We start from the raw sequence: 20,714 nt of genomic DNA on the forward strand, positions 1-20,714 counted from the left end.
ACACTGGGTTGTCTCCTAGATTTCCAAGAAACTAAAGCTCCATTAGATGTCAGACCAAAACAATAACCTGAAGTGCTTCGCCTATCATCAGGACTTGAAGCCCAATCGGCATCACTATACCCTATCAAAGAAAGGTTGTCAATACTTCTTCTGTAAGTTAATTCATAGTCAATGGTTCCCTTCAAATACCTAAATACATGTTTGACTGTCACCCAATGGCATGCCAATGGTCTGGACAAATGTTGAGAAAGTTTTGTAACTATCCAGCAGATGTCAGGCCTAGTGCATATCATAAGATAAATCAAGCTACCAACAGCCTCCCTGTATTTTCTTTCATCTATTGGATCACTATCATTTGACCACTCAAATTTTTGTTCAGAGGGATTTGCTCTTGGTTTGCAATTAGTCATATCTAACCTTTCCAGAATTTTCTGAGTGTATCTTTTCTGGTTCATTTTCACATATCCTTTCCCTTGCTCAAATTGTATACCCAGGAAATAGGATAGATTCCCCAAATCTTTCATCTTAAATCTGTCTTTAAGAACTTTCTTAGTATCATACATAACATTTACATTATTTGCAGCAATAACAAGGTCATCAACCCATGCTATAATAATGACAGTTTCATTTTCAGTGAACTTGGTGTACACACAATGATCAGAATGGCTCTGCACAAACTTATTTTTAAGTAGATGAGTATGCAGCAGGTTGTTCCAATTTCTCCCTGACTGCTTGAGTCCATACAAAGACTTTTGCAATTTATAAACTAGTTTGTTGTCTTTTGAATCTTTGATTTCAAAGCCTTCTGGTTGCTCCATGTATATTTCTGCATCAATTGGGGCATTCAGATATGCGGATTTTACATCCATTTGGTTTAAAATCAAGCCGTACTGACAAGCAAGTTGCATCAATATTCGAATTGATGTAATGTTTGCAGTTGGTGCAAAAGTTTCAGTGTAATCAATACCCTTAATCTGGCTATAACCTTTAGCTACATATCTAGCTTTGTATGACTTTGAGCCTTTTGAGTCTTCTTTCATTGTGTATACCCAACGTCCCCCCACTGCATTTCTGCCTTCTGGAAGCTCTGTTAAAGTAAATGTTTCATGTTCTTTCAAGGCATTAATTTCTTCTGCCATAGCTTCCTTCCAGAAGTCAGAAGCTGGGGATTCAATTGCTTCTTTGTAATTTTTGGGAATGCAGTACAACATTTTGTAACAATAATCAACATTTGCATTATCATTATCAACATGTACATCATCATCATAATCAACATTTGTTCTATAACAAGTTTCATAATCATCTAAGTACTTTGGTGGTTTAGTTTCCCGCCTAGGATAATGTGAATTTCCCTTTCTTTTGTCAACAACTACAATTGGGGTGCTTTTTTCATCTAGTTCTATTTTTTCATTTTCTTGTCTAGGTCTAAGTTCTAGTTCATCATCATTTTCATCATTTGGAAAGTTAGTGAAAGATTTCCCTCTTTCATGATTACTGTTTTTGGTGGACAGAAATTTCACAATCCTGTGTCTATGCACCTTTCCAGTGTTTGGAAAATAAACTAAATAAGCAGGACTATTCCTGTCGTAGCCCACAAATATTCCCCTTGTGCCTCTGGCATCAAGTTTCTGTTTGTTTTGTAGATATGTATAACACTCACTACCAAATGGTCTCATATTTGACAAGTTTGGTCTTCTGCCAGTAAATGTATGGTAAGGAGTACCCCCAAGACGATTATTGTAACATCTGTTACGGGTGTATGTAGCTGTGTGGATAGCATATGGCCACATTTCTTTACCTAGTTTAGCCTCTAACAAAAGACATCTACCCATTTCAAATATGGTTCTCCAATTCCGTTCAGCGACACCGTTCTGGTGTGGAGAATAAGGAGCAGAGGTTTCATGCCTTATTTTATTCTCTTGCATCAACCGCTGAAATTCACCCGACGTGAATTCTGTCCCATTATCTGACCTCAGACATTTCACTATCCCATAAGGGCTCGAATCCGCCAAAAATCTCATAGTTGCTGAGACTGTGTCACCTTTTTGTTTAAGAAAGTACACAAAGGACATTCCGGAAAAATCATCGGTAAATGCCAAAGCATATTTGAAACCTTCTCTAGAGGTTGGAGTAATTGGACCCGCTAAATCAGTATGGATCAACTGTAGTGGGACTTTTGAGCGAATGCGTGGAGTTTTATTTTTAACGTTAGTCATTTTCCCCTCAAGACAAATCTCACATTCAGCTTTCTCATTCTCACCATTTGTTTTATTTACATTCATACCATCAACCACTTGTTCAAGTTTCTTAACATCTTCAAAGTTACAGTGGCCAAGAATTTTATGCCAGTCTTGTAAATCTAAAGTGTAATTCACATCATGCACAGTTTGTTTAACATTAACATCAGTTTGTGTATCACTTTCTGAAACTACTATATTGTTACAAATGTGGAGATAATACAGTCTGCCATGCCTATGAATGTCAAATTTTCTGCCACTTTTGTCCATTAATTCTGCAGAATTTTGTCTGAAATGCACACTTGCTCCATTATCAGCAGCTGCTTGAACTGAAAAAATGTTCTGAGGGAATGTAGGAACATAAAGAACATTGCGGAGTTGTCCACTACACTTGTTGCCTTCGTCGTCAACCATTGTTACTTCCACATGTCCTCTTTTAAGAGCTAGGTTATTTGCTCGGTCGCCATTTGCGAGCTCGATAAAATGTTCACTCGGGTTGAAGTTTTGTTCAAATTCGGTAAACTTTGTTAAGTCGTTGAAAATATGTGACGTTGCACCACAATCCACAAGAAGTTTCTCTTTCTTATTCACATTTAATATATCGAAATGTTCATTCACCTTAAATGCAAAATTATGTTCATTTCCATCAGGTTGGAAGGCTGCATGTGCCTGCGTGTTATTGGTCGTTGAGGTTTTCTTTCGCGATCGACACGTTTTGTCAGTGTGGTTATCTTTGCGACAAAAACTGCAACACAGTCTATTTGCTTTAGTTTTATTGACTGGACAGTCTCTTTTAAAATGTCCATGCTGACCACAGTTGAAACAAAGTATTTCTTTCGAAGGATTTTGTTGTTTCATTTTAGACGCATAGTTGGGCCTAGCAGTCGCCTTGTACTTTAAAACTGAATCTTCTGAAGTTGTAGAGATTACTCTTGATTTTTCTGTTTCCTCAAAGCTTCGCAGAGCTACTTTGAAATCACTGAACGTCGGTTTCTTCTCTGATTGGGTGACAACAGCTACAAAAGCTTGGTATGAGTTAGGTAGCCCTTTCAATACCATTGCGACTAGTAAACTATCAGAAACCTGTTCATCTGCATTTCGTAAAGCTGATGCTGCTGTCTCTGCCCTAATTAAGTACTCTGTTACACTTTCAGTAGGACTCTTGGCTAATGATGTCAATTCAGTGTACAAAGAAATCACTCTTGGAGTGCTTGAGCTGGCATAGTACCCCCGCAAAATCCTGAGGGCTTTTCGGCCGTCATCAGCTGCATCTCTCATGACTAAAGACAAGCTTTTGTCGTCCAGGAATTGAATCAACTCAGCATAAGCATCTGCATTCTTTTCAAAGTCTACATCTTCCCCTTCACCCGCAAGGATCACATCTTTCAGTTTCTGTAGCCTGAGGTAGCTCAGAAACTTCATCTCCCATTGTTCATACTTCTGCTCATCCCCATCGAAAACTAATCTTGCATACCTGCTGTTGTTGGCACTGGGCCCATAACCTGTTAAGTTTGACATAATTTAGGATGACACAGGATACTTTTGTAACTATGGTTTTTATTCAAACCCAAAGAACAACATATTAACATGGAGACATCGTGAGTGAATTTCAGTAGGAAGGAATCAACAGTAAAAGTAAAATGTAAACACCCGGTTATTTATCATAAGAGTGAACGCCCTTGGTTCAAGGGAAATAACCAACAAAGTATTGTAGAGAGACATTATGACACAGTTGTTTCTCTTAGACCATTAGAAATCATAAGATCATATACTAATAGTAATAATACATAGAAATAATTCAACATATGTCATTAGTTGAACTCTCGGCTTGAGGAACCTTACACAGGAAACTACAAACTACAAAACTAAAGTCAGCAAACTGAAATCAGTTGATTGTTATTGTCATCTCTGGTCATGTGCTGTACGATGTTGGACAAAAAAGTTTATATAATCTGTTCGACCCCATTTTTTTTTTTTTGTTTGTTGCTTTAGGTCTCTTCTAACACAATTGAGGTTATATGAGAGACCGCTGAAACAAAAAAACAAGCAATCTAACACTAACAAAAATAGTACAAATGTAAATCAAAATCATAACCTAAAGATATCATAAGCTAAATTATAAATAACCAAGAACAAACAGGCAGAAGATTTACAGAAATAAAAATATCTCCTGTCAAAAATACAATCACAAACCAAAGAAGCAGGATAGGCTAGTAAAGAGAAGAAGAAACGACATCACTATCGGATCGTACACCCATGCGAACATCATAGGTATACGATTCAAGGGTGATGCTCCCATCCAACCACCCGCGACCCCATTTTGATACGAATTTGAAAAATTCTGGATAAAGTTAAGTATAGCATTTTTATGAATGATATTTTAAACAAAAAGAAAAAAAAAAAAAAAACAGATTAAAATAAAAATAAATATGATAACTATTTTACCTCCAAGCCAGCGGGTAAAGTCATAGCCATCGTCAGATGTTATGTGGGCATCAGGGTCCTTTGTAGTGAATTCAGTGTTTATGCACGGTGACAGATCTGACCTGATATCATCATATCTATCATCTAAAGGAAACACCGAAGACGAACCAGATACTTTACGCTCTTCTCTTCCTTTCCTACTTCTGACACCATCTCCCCCATGTAGTGATTCATCAGATGAGCTTCTACTTATAGTGATACCTCCTCCATGATACTCTGCATACAAATCAGCATCGCTGTCTTCGATATTACGACCAATGCAAGGCTTTCGTTTGGCTGGAGGTGTCAAGCTGCCATTTAATATGAAACGTAGAGAAAGAGTATTAATCAGTTAACAATTAATCTGCAAGTTGAAACTACTTTTCTTTCAATAGCCAATGTTTAACTTCAATTTCAGTTATATCTAATTTTTTAAAATAGTGATGCATCTGTGGATTATGACTTATTACTTATGTGGTTAAAATATCAAAAACTTAACATTACGTAGTTTGATTTGCTATGACAGATATTCATGTGACTTACCTTACAGACAGATAAGAAAATTCAAGGACTAATTTGATGTAAGAATGTCAATCTGTTGCAAAGTCTTAAAAATCTACTTTTACGAGACAACATTTGCCAATATAATACATTTGTGGGATTTGGGTCACATTTTATCTACATTTTATGGATCATTTTGAAATCTCTACTTTTTCTATTTTTACCTTTTACGTTTGATAGTGTTTATGCAGTCGCCAGTATTAGAATCCCAAATTTTCAATTGGCCACCCAAACAGCAGCTTATAATGAGGCCATTATCACTCCATAGACATTCTATACTCTGAAATAAAAAAAAAAACGAAACTAAATAAATACTGAAATAAAAATAAGATACGAAATAAATACTGAAATAAAAATAAGATACGAAATAAATCCTGAAATAAAAATAAGATACTAAATAAATACTGAAATAAAAATAAGATACTAAATAAACCATGAAATAAAAAGATGATACTAAATAAATACTGAAATAAAAAAATGATGCTAAATAAATAATGAAACTAAGATAACACCTTTACAGCGATGACAAAAAACAAAAAATGGAATAATAAATACATTAAAACAGTGGCAGAAAAAAACAATGAAATAATACAAACATTCAGATGGTTTTGAAATACCACATTATCTTTTATATCAAAATAAAAGTTTGATATTATCATGTTAGTTCCCTTTACCTGATCATGACCAGACAGTAACAATGGCACAGACTCTTTAATCTGCTTGTAGTATCCCTTTGATCTCCGGCGATTATACTTTGCCCAAGAGTGTCTCCAACGAGAGTAATTGCGAGAGCACATGCATTTGTACAGGACAGTCATGAAATAGGTGATGACAATGACAGATAGAAAGCATAAGCAGATGGTGATGACGAACTCCTGTTGGGACTTGGGGTAGAAATTATTTAAATTTTTATAACGATGTGCAATGCCCACATCTTCCATGTCATGAGAGTCTGTCTCTTCAGTAACTGGAGATGAAAAATTAAAAACAATGAAGTAATCCATTTTGTTGGATAAATAATTTGCCTAACACACACTTTACAAATTCAAGATTTCAAATGTTCAGCATTTAAAAACTAAGTTCCTACCATATTATATTTTGTACAATTACACTTTCTTACAGAGGAAGACTTTCGAAGCTGGGTTCACAAAATGGATTTGGAGGTGTAGCCATACGCTACTATTACCACTACTTCTTACTTGTAAAGAAAAATATTAGAGGAAATCCAAAAGGTATTGAAACATGTAAATTTTATCTCAGGTGTTTGACAAAGGTATATAATGATAGGAATCTATAGTTAAGTTATCTTTCTATAAGTAAGAAGGTAAAATCACAGTTTAATATAATAAGATAATGCATTGATAATTTTATGACATGCTTCTTTAGGTGCATAAACGTACATTTATGGAATAAAGCACTTTATGGGGTTATATTGAACTTTATGAGATCATGAAATAAATTCAACTGAGTCTTATTTATCTAAGATTGAAACCTCTAAATAGTGAGATATTGAACTTTAAAAATTGTACAATGAATTCCCATTTTACTGGTAAACCTAACACATTGTGTGATCCCCTTCTACAAATATACACAAAAAGATGAGTGATAAGAAACAAAACGCCTAAAGCAGCCAAGAAACAAATATATCTTATTACCATGATCCTCTGTCTTGACGGTTTGTCCCACCTTTTCTTGTTGCTGCCAAACTTGACTAGATGTATCTGATGGATGCCTCATTTGGATTGCTGCCTTAGGGTCAACCACTTGGGATAAGTGGATTGTTGGTAAAATTGTTATGTACCTGTGAAAGCAAGTATATAATAATAATATATTTCAGTAATAATAATGTAAATTGTAAAGAATTGCTGAACATTTATTTTGCTCTAACTGTAAGGCTATGTGGTCTTGTAGTATGACATTTGCCATTTCAACTGAAGAGGTCTAGGGTTTGAGTCCCACTCTAAGCGGCACATAATTGAGTCCTTGGAAATTGTTCTTTAACTCACATTCTCTCACCATGTTCAGGTGTAAAATGAGTACCTGGCCGTTAACAGCGTTGTCTTTGTCCGAAAAATTGTAATATTGCCTAACAGGCGTCATGTCCCGTCCTTCATGTTAAATGTTGCTGTTGACCAGGGACCCCTCGTGTTACATATCAAGTGTTACTTGTGAGGTGCTTTGAGCATAAAGAGTTTATATTGCCCTATATAAATGTTCAAGTATTTTTGATTTTTTAATAGTAAAGGTGCTCGTTGGCCTTGTATACATAAATGAAAAAGTCAAATTTAGGAGATTTTTATTTACATAATCTGACAGTGTTACACTGCATGCTGCAGTTGGTAATCCACCATATAGTCACTGAATTTTTTCTAAGGCATTTCTTACATCCAATAACAAGATCCTCTTGGTCTTCTTAATAACGGATTGATGATGAACTGAATAGGAAGACCAACCGTTTTCATACTTTACATTTCACGGGATGTAGAGAAATAGTCGATTGATTTACATCTTCTCTACCACATTGATTGAAAGTTTTCCTAATCTTATTTATGAATGATTGTGGTTGATTTTTAAAAAATGACATTTTGTTTATATATTCATGAATGTGGTCTCAACCCAATTTTTCTTTTTATAAAAGCAGATTATACAAATTTAAAGAAATGGAACAAAACAATAGAAATAGTAAGTTTTAATTAAGCGCTTGCAGTACAAAGAACATGAAAACAAAGAGAGTAGGTAAAAAATCAAGATAAATAAGGCAATAATCAACAATCCTGCTTCTTTGGCCTATATATTTATTAACCTAAAACTAAACAAGTTATGAGATATGGTTTGTCGATGTGGTGTTACTAAGTTGATTTATACCTGCCATATAAGCTGACATTGTAGTAATGAAAAAGTGTGGGCCAGTGCTTGTAAGACAGTTTGTCCCACATCTCAAGGTCAAGATGCTCCACTGGACCTGAATGGCCACGTCCATTACGTCGACTACCAATACTTGGTTTATGAAATTTTACATCTTCTGACCTGGAGAGGATAAAAATAAATGGGTAACAGGCCATGCGTATATTTGATTATATCTGCTCTGGGATAACAGGGGGAGGGTTTGAAGAGCAAGGAGTGATTTTTAGGGTAGAAGACTATCAGAAACAGCACTTTCAAGGGGATAAAATAAAACAAAACTCTTTAAATCAAAAAATGGAAATTAGGTTTTAAATCAATATCAATAATCACATTGATAACAAGGACGATTATCTAATCAGAAAACATGAAAGTTTTAGTTTAATTAATTGTCCATAACATAAAATATGTCAATTAAATTCTTTTTTGTTGTTGTTTATTTTTCAGAATATAAGAAGATAGTATATCTAGGATCAGTGCTTTTCTACTTTTTTTTTTTAAATTCTTATTTTGTTAAAATTTGTACAAATAAAAGTCTGATCTCCTCATGATTTCTTGTAATATAAAGCAAATTTAGCATATAATAGATATGTATCATTCATATCTTAATTCGAAGGGATTAAGAGATTAGTTTATTATTTTACACGAATCTAGACAAAAACTTAGAGGTTTGAATCTTTATCATGAATGAAGCAATGTCAGAAGAGATGCTAGTAAATTTTATTTAAATGGCAAAATATTAACCTGATTGTCTCTGGCGTCACATCCAACACGGTGGAGTTTTGAGGCTTGGAGAGAATGGCATTACTATTGTCATCTCCAGTCAATTTAGCCACCAAACCCACTTTATGCAAGATAAGTATAATCCATACAACTGTACATACCTGAAAAAGAAAATGCAAAACGTCTTGTTTTTTTCTTCTTTCTGTCTCCTTATGATACAGACCGATACTTTATAACTTTAAAATAAAGAAATGGATACTTCATTATTCAAAATACATTCAAAATACACATGTATAACGCCCACCACCCTTAGGATTGAGTTTTTGCTTATTGAACCCATAAGCTTCCAACCAAGGTTTGATAATTTGCTTTGGAAGATTATCAGGCCGATAAACTATATTATTGTGCATTGCTTTTTCTTTTCTTTTTTTCAAATAAATAAACACAACTCCCTTTATTTATCCCCAAGGGAAACTTTGTCTTAGGTCTCTTCCAAGGAAATAGTGGAATAACACAGTCACACAAGGGGAACTTTGTCTTAGGTCTCTTCCAAGGAAATAGTGGAATAACACAGTTACACAGACGTCAGTCGCTGTGCAGCACCTCAAAGTACAAATCAATTGAATAAGTATATTGTATACATTTCAACATTATTTTCCAGCTTCATTAATGACTTTTAAAAAATTGTTGTAGCCCACTTAGAACATTTATTTGATAACCATCACCATTGGATATTCATTGATGATTGTCAAAAGAGATCCTTTCTGGTGGTCACCTCATTAACTTTGTCTTTATTAACTAGTTACTTGCAATAACAAATTTTCAGACGGACTCCGGACTTCATCATAATTTTAAAAAAAATTGTAAGTAGTATCCGATAAATAGCAATGCCATCTTTGTCCAATGCGATATTCAATACAAAACCAATTTCAATAGTTGGTGACATAACAAAAATGGTGTACTTTAAAATACATTTTTATAAGATAAGATACGATCTTTGCCCCAAAAAATTTCAAAATTGTGGAGTATTGCTGTTGGCTTGGGAAAGCCCTTTGTGATCAAATAGTGAATACTATACTGTGCAAAAGCTCACATTAAAAAAATATTATTGTGAAACCCTTTAATGCCATTACTTCAAAAATGGAAAACATAAAATGGCCATCTAAGCAATTCATTCTTCTGCAACCAGACAATACAATGTTGCAATGGGTATTCTTGAAAACTGCATTATGGCTACATCCTCTCCCCCTCTACTATTATACTCACCATTATAAATTTCTGAATGATACGAAATCTTGCCAGAAAATAAAAGAACTTCACACGTCTGGGCATTTCATATTTAGGTCTCTCTAGTTTAGATAAACTAGAATTTCTCTGATGACTTCGGTGAGTCATGCTCTCTGAAAGAATACTGGTACTTGAGGAGGGAGATAGTGAAGACATTTTATTGCTCCTTCTGTCATTATATGGAGCAAACGGACATAGCATTAATGGTTGGATGCTGGTGGCACATAAGGGTGATTCCTCTTGTACAGCTTGATTCACACTCTGGCGATGGAGATCTGACAGCTGGGAAAATATGGCATTGATACTAATACTAATACTAATAATAATAATAATAATATTAATAATAATAATAGTAATAATAATAATAACAATAATAATAATAATAATAATAATAATAATAATAATAATAATAATAATAATAATAATAATAATAATAATAATAATAATAATAATAGTAATAATAATGAATGTGACGTTTATTATCATCATTATAAATGATATAATTAACTATTATCATTATCGATAGCATCATTTTTACAGACTGTGGTGAGTGGGAAGTTAGGTAGGTAGTAAAGAGTGGATAAATATATAGGTCGGTAGGTAGATAGATACCATTTATATGGCACATAACTTTGAAAAAGTCTCACTTTACATACATGATTATGGACAGATCAAAATATGTTAGCATTAAATGAGGAAAAAGCCACTTGACCCTAAAATTATGATGATATCTAGTATTTCATTCTCCCAACCCCACCCCTTCATTCTTTTTGGGTTACTGTATTAAAAAATAATATAACAACAATTGTTGGAGAAATCTAAAATCATTAATTTTCCAATTCAGTAATTCCCAGAAACACAGGTCTTTGCCAATATGCGAATTAATTTAGAATGGGAAAAGGCAAGCTAAGCAAGCAGGACAGGACACATTAACTTTTTTTCTCAGCATTTTGGTAAATAATTTCAGTATAGAAAAGGAGTGACCTACCTCCATCCTACGAATATCCACAGACAATACAGGAGCAAAGAAAACCATTTGCAACACGAAATCTGACAGAATACCAACCAATGCAAATGTGCAAAACTCCTGAAAAATATTAGAAACAAGATTATTCGTTATAAGAATTGATAATTGTTTTAATTATATCAACTGAAGAGAAAGTAAGCTCATTTCATGCATTGAATCATTATTTGTAAAGACCTTAAGTGAGAAATGGTACTTAATTTCCAATGTTTTAATTTTATTCTGCCTGGGAGAACCAATTAAAGTAAAGAGTAAAGTAAAGAATTAGAAAAATATACAGTTGTGGCCAAAAGTTTAAGACCAAAATAAATTAATTAATAAACATTAAATCTAAACCTTGTGAAACAAGGAAAAATAAACAAACTCACTTCAAATGATTAAAAATATTATTTAATACCTTTACTAAATCTTTGAACCATATTTCAGTATTTTGTATGTCCACCTATTTGCTTTGAGGACAGCTTTGATCTGTTGAGGCATGCTGGAAATCAGGCTTTGGCAGTATTCTGGAGAAAGCTCTTGACTTCAAACATCGTTGATTGCTTCAACAAGGGCTTTACTGTTCGCTGGCTGTTTGTCTGCAATTTTGTTTTTCATGTAGTGCCACATATATTCTCTATAGAATTGAGATCTGGACTGTTTCCGGGCCATTCCAAGGTCATGACCTTGTTCTTCGAAAGAAAGTCCTGAACAAATTTTGCTCTGCGGTAAGGGGCACCGTCGTGCATGAATATATTACACTGGTGTGACTGCAGGCTAGAATGTAGTTTGTCTTTCAGTACTTCCAGGTATTTTTGGCCATTCATCGTTGTTCCAGGTTCCAAAAAATATAGACCGGCAGTTCCTGACTTGGAAAATGCTCCCCAAATCATTTGGCTTGGCGGTTGTTTCATGGTCTGGACTGTATACTTTTCATCATACCATTTACCAGCTGGTCTTCTCACGTTATATTTATGAACAACAAACTGTTGCACTGTTGATTCATCTGAAAACATGACGTCTCCCCATTGCTCTTCAGTCCAACGTTTGTGCTTTGACGCAATCGGTAATCGTTTCTGTTTCATAATTCGGGTCAACCTGGGTTTGAGAGAACGGAGGCCGAGGAGGGGTAGGCAGTCCTGATATTGTTTTTTAAAAATTAATTTTAAATTGTCAACTATAAAAGAATTGTGCGAATACCAACTGTTAGGATGGAATCTAATCATAAAATTACTCTAGATAAACAGAACAAATTCCTTTCTTATAGTAAACCTACCTGAATGGCAGGCACAAAGGTCACGAAGCCGACAAACACAATTAATAATTCAGTCAATAGATTCTTTGTTATAGACCAACCCTCTTTCATTAATCCTGAAAGTAAAGCAAAGTTAGAGATAGACTGACGGACATTTTTGTCTCATCGTAACACAGGAACAACTTATTGGCTCAAAAGAGAATTATTTTAGAGAGGAAAGGAGTAAAGGGCTAATCCTACAAAATTTGAATAAAACTTACAAATACTCAAAATGAAATGTCATTAAAAATTGCTTAACCAAAATGATTTCAGAGTTATCATAATCTTTCAACAGTTCAAATAAGATTAACAATTCTCATAAAATAATTAATTAATCACCAAAATACACTATTTGTAAGAGAAGCTATAATAAATTGAAATGTTATTTATGTAATTTACCAAGTAGTATAGCACTTTCGTAATATGTAGCTTTTCACAAAGGTATAAAATAGAACTAATAAAAAATATACTTTCACAGTAACAATGCTGCAACAAAATAACGAAAGAAAAACATTACTTCTTAAAATGTGCTTCCAAATAAAATATAGCACAATATCTACTACATGTGCTGAAAGCACTTTACAAGCAATCCCTAGCCAACAGTAACACGAAACATGTAGGATGAGACATGACTCCTGTGAGGCACTATTACAATTTTTTTTTCCCCACAGAGACAACTCTGTGCTCATTTTACACCTAAGTACTGTGAGAAAATGTGAGTAAAGAACCTTTTCCAAGGACTTAACTTTGTGCTGATAAAAGTGGGACGAGTGCCATACTTCAATACTACAAAGTCTCACTTCCAACATATTAAACAGTCTTTTTTAAAAGTTCCTATTACATTCTCTACTCGCCAGCAAGTCCGTCTTAATTACTGTACACATTCAGGAAATACTTTTGTTCATCATCAGATTTGTAGTGATTACATAAAAGTCAGTAGGTAATGTCATTATGGTTACCAATATTGTTAAACAAAGATTGTAAGAAAATAATGGAGTGATAAATTGGCCACAGGTATTATTCCTATAAAAGTGACTCACTATGACCCACAAAATTTCCTAATAAAAGAAAATAAATATTATACAAACCCTGCGCAACACGGTACTTTACATCGAGATGGACGGGTGTTGATACAACAGACTTTGTGATGACTAAAACATTCTCAACACCAACAATGACAACTAAGTAAGGGAAGATCTCTCTGAAAAGGACAGTACATAATTATCAAAATTAGGTTTCTTAAACAAATTGTTTGTATTTAAAATAATATTTAAACTGCAGGTAAAGCAGGTCAACATGATTAAATCTTTTCAACATTTCAATTATGTGTTTGATAGAACCTGCTGTCACGAACGGCCTCTCAAAATTTGCGTTGGTTTCTTAGCAAAGCGACAAATCTTAAATTCAGTTTCTAGTTTTTTAAACATATCATTATAAATTCTGCAGCTTAATGATAACTCAACACTTTGTTCCAAATCATATTCAATTGAGTCTTCAAAGTTAATCTTTTTGAGACTAAGACCAGGATGTCAAATTAACTTACCCTCCATTTAAAGTAGGAGCCAGTCCGAAAAAAGTGCAAATGCTCACCGACATAAGAAGAGATGAAAATACTGTAAACACTGCACTAAAAGCTAAACCAATCTTAGATTTGACAAAGTCAATCTTACCTGTTAAAAAGACAAAAAGACATTGTAAACTATTTCAAAGTTCAAATATCTACATCACAAATTATAGTGTAAATAAAATTGTCTTGTCATTCTTCTTATTCTTTTAGTATAATTATTATGAATATCATTATTATTATTATTATGATTATCATTATCATTATTATTATTATCACTATCATCATTATTATTATTATTATTATTATCATCATCATAATCGCCATCATTATTATTATTATCATTTATAATATTATTATTATTATTATTATCATCATCATCATCATTATTATTATTATCATCATTACTATTATATTATCATTATTATCGTTATAATTCCTACTACGATCATTATAATTATCAAACGATATGCCTATTTTCACTCATTATTTTTATTTTTTAAAAATTATTTAGACAAAAATTGTTACAAAACTCTGAGAACTTTATTTGTTTCATGAAAGATCAATTGACAAACTTACAAACAGAAAAGTAAAGGTACATCAACAAGACTAAATAAGTAACAAGCAGCGGCGTATACTCCACAAAATAGTTGCTGTCTTTAAAATGAACATGGACTAGATCTGCTATTAGGGAATTGTTGACATTTTTACTTGTGGCCGGGAAATTTGACTCAAGCTTTGACCTCAGGGCTGAAATGAAACTTGAAATGGAAAAATATAAAATATGAATAAACAAACAAATATATATAAAGACATAAATAAGTAAATAAACAAATAAAATAAATTCATTAATAAATAGACAAATCAATAAATAAGAAATAGCATAAAAATATCCCTATGAAATCTATAACAGAGAAATATCTGATTGTTTTTCTTAAAAAAAAAAAGTGAAAATAATATAGTTAGAAGAAATTGAAATAAATGGGCGACAGACATCCCTAGTCATGATCTTACAGGATTATGAAGAATGTAAGGCAAAGCTGTCCTTGGCTTTTTTGCACAAAGTATAAAAGAGCATCTTGACTGTGATTTGTTTTGACTGAAACTGTTGATTTTATATCAATTGAGTACATGAACAAAACCTCTTTTCTATGGAAAAAATGTATGCGTATAATTTATAGATGCCAGAAATCAGACTTCCAAAACTGCAGTCAAGAGCCAAATCAAAAATATTAAAAAAATTATGAGAGTGTATCTTTAAATACACCTTGACATAAATGGACCTAAAATAGACGAAGATTTTCATAAATTATTATTCAATAAGTCCCAAAATATACGTAAGTATATAATCAAATTATATAGTTAATTAATAAGCTAACAAAACAGAAGTTCACAGATACATACGTTTTATTATGTTCCTTCAGGACTAATGTTACTGCATAGCTGATAACTCTTTGTCTGTTGCGGATGTAGTATTTGCTGATACCGGTGAGCATCCAAGGAAGACCAAACAGTAAATCTGTATTTTTAAAACATTAAGAGGAGATAAAAAGGGCACAATGAGAGATAAAAGAAAGCTAATCTATATTTACCAATGACCGAACTCATTATTTTTCAAATGCTGGAAAGAAAAAAGTCTCAACATATATCAAAATTAAATCAACTTCTTTTCCACAATTACCTTAGACATCATCTCTAAAAACCAAGAAAATAATGAATAAGACAATATAGATTAAATCATTTTGAGAGTTTCAATACCTTTAGCAGCTGGTGGACTCTCAACGTTTTGTCCATATCTCTTATAAATAGTTTCCAAAACTGAACTGTCTTTAGAAAATCTGAAAGAAAAGGAAACAAAGATTATAAATGATTATAAAAGAAAACGTTCTTTTATCATGAATTTTGAGATTCATAATTTTTAATAGGCTTTTCTTAAAAATAGGGTTTTTTTTTTGGCATTAATTACCATTAGAGATAATCAGGGATGATCCATAGATTAAAAAAAAACAAACAAATTGACAAATACAAGTTTTACAAAAGAAAACGGAAGAAAAAAACAAACTATTTAAAATTCCATAAATACCTTTCAAACCTATTCCCCCAAAATATTGCTGGAGATAAAATCAGACAAGAATAATCCGGCAAACAGCCTTGAAGATGCTTAGCATTGACAGGCTCTGACACTCTAAAACAGATATCCTCTATAGATTGGGTTTCAGTCCTGTAATGATACATGATGTTGGATAAATATATATATTAAAAATGACAACAAACTTCTAAAGGCAGCGATACTTTCTTTTCATAATTGATAATAAAAAGTAAATTTTTCAAAATAATATCATAATAATGCTTTGTTCAAAAGGGTGAAAAAAAAGGGAGAGAGATATTGGGAGCCCATATCAATATTTCCTTCATAAATTAACTGCTCAATCCCCCCCTCTTTGTTAAAGACTCAACCCAAGACTCAAAGACTCAATCTGGAGCTCAATGCATAATTCAATAAAGAGATTTGACTAAGCACTAGTGAACAGACAGGAGAACTAGAAAATATCCCTAAATCATATCTAATTCTATGGCACCATTTCTATTCATCAAATCTAAAAATAAAAACCGAAATAAAAATTTAAAAAAAAAAAAAAAGAAATCCTATGTAACATTGTCCTTACTAATATCTTAAAAGACTTACTTGTATGAATATTTGAAATTGTTTATCTGCTCCAACAGCGGGAACACTGAGGAGAGAGGGGCTCTGAAGGCATCTGATGTTACCATCTGGTTTGGATGCCACGGTGAGACGGCTGATTTCATCACTATTTGTTGAATGTAAACTAGAGGCTTCCCTTGGTGCTGAAAAATATCATAGATAGAATCATAAGTTAAATAAAGAAATAAACATTTACATAAACTAATAATCACAATTTGTTGAATGCAAACTAGAGGCTTCCCTTGGGACTATACAATATAACATATAGAATCATTTGACAAGTAGAAAAATTGACATTTACAGTAATTAATAATCACTATTTTGTGAATGTAAACCAGAGGCTTCCCTTGGTGCTGTAAAATATAACATATAGAATCATTAAATAAGTAAAGAAATTGACATTTACATAAATTAATGATCACTATTTGTTGAATGTAAACTAGAGGCTTACCTGCACCTTGGTGTTGTAAAATACAAAATAAAATCATTTGATAAGAAGAGACATTGACTTTTCTCATCCAGTAAAATATATCATCCATGTCGGGGAGCATAGCTTAATTAAGGAAAATAATTCAAATAAAACACCAGATTAAACTTTTGTAACATAAGAACTGAAATCCAAGCCAAAGGACAAGCAACCAAGAGAATGCTTACCCATCTTGGTGGTTTCAGATCCTCCTGGCTACTATTAGAAATGTCAGCTTCACTTAATTTAAATCCGGCAATGGGTGTTCTGTATTGTAGTGGGGTATTGCCGGGTAAAGGTAAATTACTTAAGGGCCAGCTGAGAAGAAAAAAAATTAAGAGATCCATCATCTATTTTATTTTTTACAAGAAAGTGTCATCTATAATGGAGAGAGATAATTCATGCAGTATCCGAAGCCTGGACCAAGCATGGAACCTAGAAGAAGAAGTCATCTATCAAGCCCATTATGGGGTTGAATTGTAAATACTCAAGACCTTTCAATAGAAATTACCTTACCCAAACCTCTTGGTAATGCATCGATGACTTTGGAGTGGTGTTTGCACTGGGAAAGAAATGTTTTGAACTGCTTTTAATATCTATTGCATCATTTAAGACTCCATATTATAGTTCACAGTTGTGGGAAGTTGATTAATAAATTTGTAATGAAAATTAGTCCTTCAAATCCATAACACCCATGGAGCAATTTGCTGTGGCGTAAACGGACAGCAACAATTGCTTGACACACTCCAGAGAGGACTAAGTTACATAAATTACTTTCCATCACACCTGATACTAGACCCAACTATCCAAACGATGCTGTTGGGAGAGAGAACATTAAAAGAATTCCAGCATTTGATAAAGTCAAAACAGAATAGTTTGCAAAAGCCTGATGCTCTACAGATTTAACACAACTCAGATACCCTGTAACATAAAAGATACTTGAATCAAATTCACGCTGAAGGTGTCTTATGCTGAGTATTTTTCTAAGTGTAAAAGTATTCTAACAACTTAATTATGAGACTGAGTAAATCGGTGTATATGAAGAAGAGGAGGTAAAAGTGGTAACAAAGGTGTGGACCTATATGAAACCAATCCAGGAATGAGGCAAGAAGCAGTTAGGGTCTTATGTGTAAACTTACCATGTTATAAAACCCAAAAAGATAACCGTTACAATTGTTGCAATTGGATGACTTGCACAAAACAGGCCATATGTATAGTAAAGCTGGGCAATCTTATCATGGAAGGATTTCATTGTTTTCATCACTCCACAAAGCCAAAGCAATGTGAGGTAACATAGAATTTAAAATAGGCTGAATTCCAATAGTTATGTGATTTCTTTTCATATTTCATTCTCATCTCAGGTGCTATGTATTCTCTTTGCTGTGAATCATCTTCAAGGGAGGTAATCTGAAAAGTATTGAAATAAGATGATAATAATAATAATAATAATAATAATAATAATAATAATAATAATAATAATAATAATAATAATAATAATAATAATAATAAAATAATAATAATAATAACATTTATAACAAGAACAACGACAGCAACAAATCAACAATAACGGTGAAGATTCCCCACATCCCTGTCACAGCGATTGCCAAATTTCCTATATAATGAAAATCGTTACAGCTATATTTATGAAATCGTCAACTTAATGAGTAAGACATACATCGTAACAGTAAACTTAGTACAGTCTATGCCAATGGTGCAGCTAAAATGTCCTAAGATATTAATCTTGGCTTTGCAGGATGCCCTAGGCATCATGAAAATTGCAGGATACCTAAAGTAACATATCCTGGAATTTGCATGACACCCAATGATTGGTATTTCTTTAGTTTAACTGCCAAAAAATGATCATTTAAAAAAAGTGGGAACGATCATTTCTTAAATGATTTTATAAACTATAATAAATAAATGTGTTATATTTATAAGGAAAGAAAACGGAGACCATTGTTTTGGCAAAACGTAATTAGGTAGTCTACTCTGGTTCGAGGACTGAATCAGAGTCAAGCAAAATTAAAGATTAAAATTCATTAGAACACATGTCATTCATTTTGACTGCTTGTTGTCTGTTGCTCAGAAATGACCCAAACCATTTTAAAACTAACAAATTCAAATTCCAATGCACATGTACAGTCAACAGATTATTTGGACTTAGTCTGAATAGTTTCCCGTAGCAGTCTAGCTTTTGTTTGTTTTTATTTATTTTGTTTTTTAAAATCTTAATTATTGATAATTTATGTAAATCAAAATTACGATTTTAGTAACTAGATATCAACAGGTTGTCTAAACCCACTATACTTGATGAGATAGACAAAATCATGGATTAATTAGAAGTCAAGATAGAAATTAAAAGGAAAGAGTTAAAACTTGTCAAAAGTAACAAAAGTCAGTCAAAGTAACTGATATAAATGAAAAAGTTTTTCTAACAACATAACGCGACGTCCAAGTAAAATCAAGACAAAAATAAATAATTTAAAAATTACATATTCTGCTCTAGTATGAGTAGGATTATGAACTGAGTCAGTGTGATAAGGGCAAAACAAAATTTCTGCTGAACTCTTTTTCTTTTTCTTCAGTTCCACCCTCTGCCGACTGCCCACATTGTGTCATCCTCCCCATTGTCTATATGCACGCACATTGGAGTGTGAGTCTGAATAGTCACGGCAGACTATTCAGACTCGAGTCCAAATTGCCACCTCGATTATAATAACAAGATATTGTTGTCACAACAGTAAACAAAGTCAATGCGATCAGTGTAACATATTCTGAGCAATACCCAGCCAGACCTAGCAGGTAACACCAGATAACAGAGCGACACCTGCCTTTCAATTTCAATTTAATTGTTTCAACTGCAATGCTAAATTATTTTGGTTGATCGAATGACATCAAAAGATCCAGCAAATGGGTGCTACTTTATCCGTTCTCTTCAATTTTCAAAGGAATAACAAGAAAAAGATTGGAATCCCAAGCCCTAGCTGACCTAGGAGAGTGGTAGAAAGTTGTTGACTGTAAAAAAAAAAAAAAAAAAAAAATGTTGAACAAAAATGAAAATAACAGTATTAACAGTTAACAGCTTTCTAGATAACAAGGAACGTGAAAGAACACCAATTGAATATGGTCTTGGGAGGCCTTCCGAAAGCTCCTACATCCCCAGTATTCTTTTTTTTTAAAATATAAATAATGTTCTAGTAGTAGAGGGTTTGGGAAGGGAGAAGCTTTTTTAAAAAAAAAAAAGTCTCTCCCCTCCCAAACCCGCCTATCTAGATTATTAAAAAAAAAAAAAAAGAATATTGGGGATGCAGGAGATTTCGGAAGGCCTCCCATGGTCTTAATATATCGACGGTGATTTGAGTGACTAATGAAAATAGGTACGACATTGAAGTTGTGCCACTAGCTAGGCCTAGGTCTACATGACATGTTCATGGTGATATCGATATGATTCATGATGGTCTTGGTATCTCGAGTCGACGTTTTGTGCTGTCGATCAAGTTAATCTTTTGGC

General features: G+C 33.1%; 1 protein-coding gene across 1 annotated transcript in view; it reads right to left on the reverse strand.

Annotated features, from left to right (window-relative positions):
* The window catches only part of LOC144964809 (sterol regulatory element-binding protein cleavage-activating protein-like), a 33,512-nt gene that overhangs the window by 12,610 nt on the left and 188 nt on the right, over nt 1-20,714 (reverse strand). The window contains exons 2-19 of the mRNA XM_078899446.1: nt 18,343-18,610; nt 17,392-17,521; nt 16,720-16,880; nt 16,117-16,254; nt 15,792-15,871; nt 15,438-15,552; nt 14,613-14,794; nt 14,013-14,139; nt 13,558-13,670; nt 12,452-12,546; nt 11,161-11,259; nt 10,152-10,454; nt 8,907-9,046; nt 8,127-8,288; nt 6,917-7,062; nt 5,936-6,228; nt 5,426-5,541; nt 4,683-5,011 (exon numbers count right to left, since the gene is read on the reverse strand). Of these exons, the coding sequence (XP_078755572.1) occupies nt 4,683-5,011; nt 5,426-5,541; nt 5,936-6,228; nt 6,917-7,062; nt 8,127-8,288; nt 8,907-9,046; nt 10,152-10,454; nt 11,161-11,259; nt 12,452-12,546; nt 13,558-13,670; nt 14,013-14,139; nt 14,613-14,794; nt 15,438-15,552; nt 15,792-15,871; nt 16,117-16,254; nt 16,720-16,880; nt 17,392-17,521; nt 18,343-18,464 (2,851 nt within the window). The 5' untranslated portion in view covers nt 18,465-18,610. The remainder of the gene's footprint in view (nt 1-4,682; nt 5,012-5,425; nt 5,542-5,935; nt 6,229-6,916; nt 7,063-8,126; nt 8,289-8,906; nt 9,047-10,151; nt 10,455-11,160; nt 11,260-12,451; nt 12,547-13,557; nt 13,671-14,012; nt 14,140-14,612; nt 14,795-15,437; nt 15,553-15,791; nt 15,872-16,116; nt 16,255-16,719; nt 16,881-17,391; nt 17,522-18,342; nt 18,611-20,714) is intronic.

Source organism: Berghia stephanieae, chromosome 2, assembly GCF_034508935.2.
Source record: "Berghia stephanieae isolate SIO BIC M18660-M18661 chromosome 2, UCSD_Bste_1.3, whole genome shotgun sequence".
Lineage (NCBI taxonomy): Eukaryota > Metazoa > Mollusca > Gastropoda > Nudibranchia > Aeolidiidae > Berghia > Berghia stephanieae.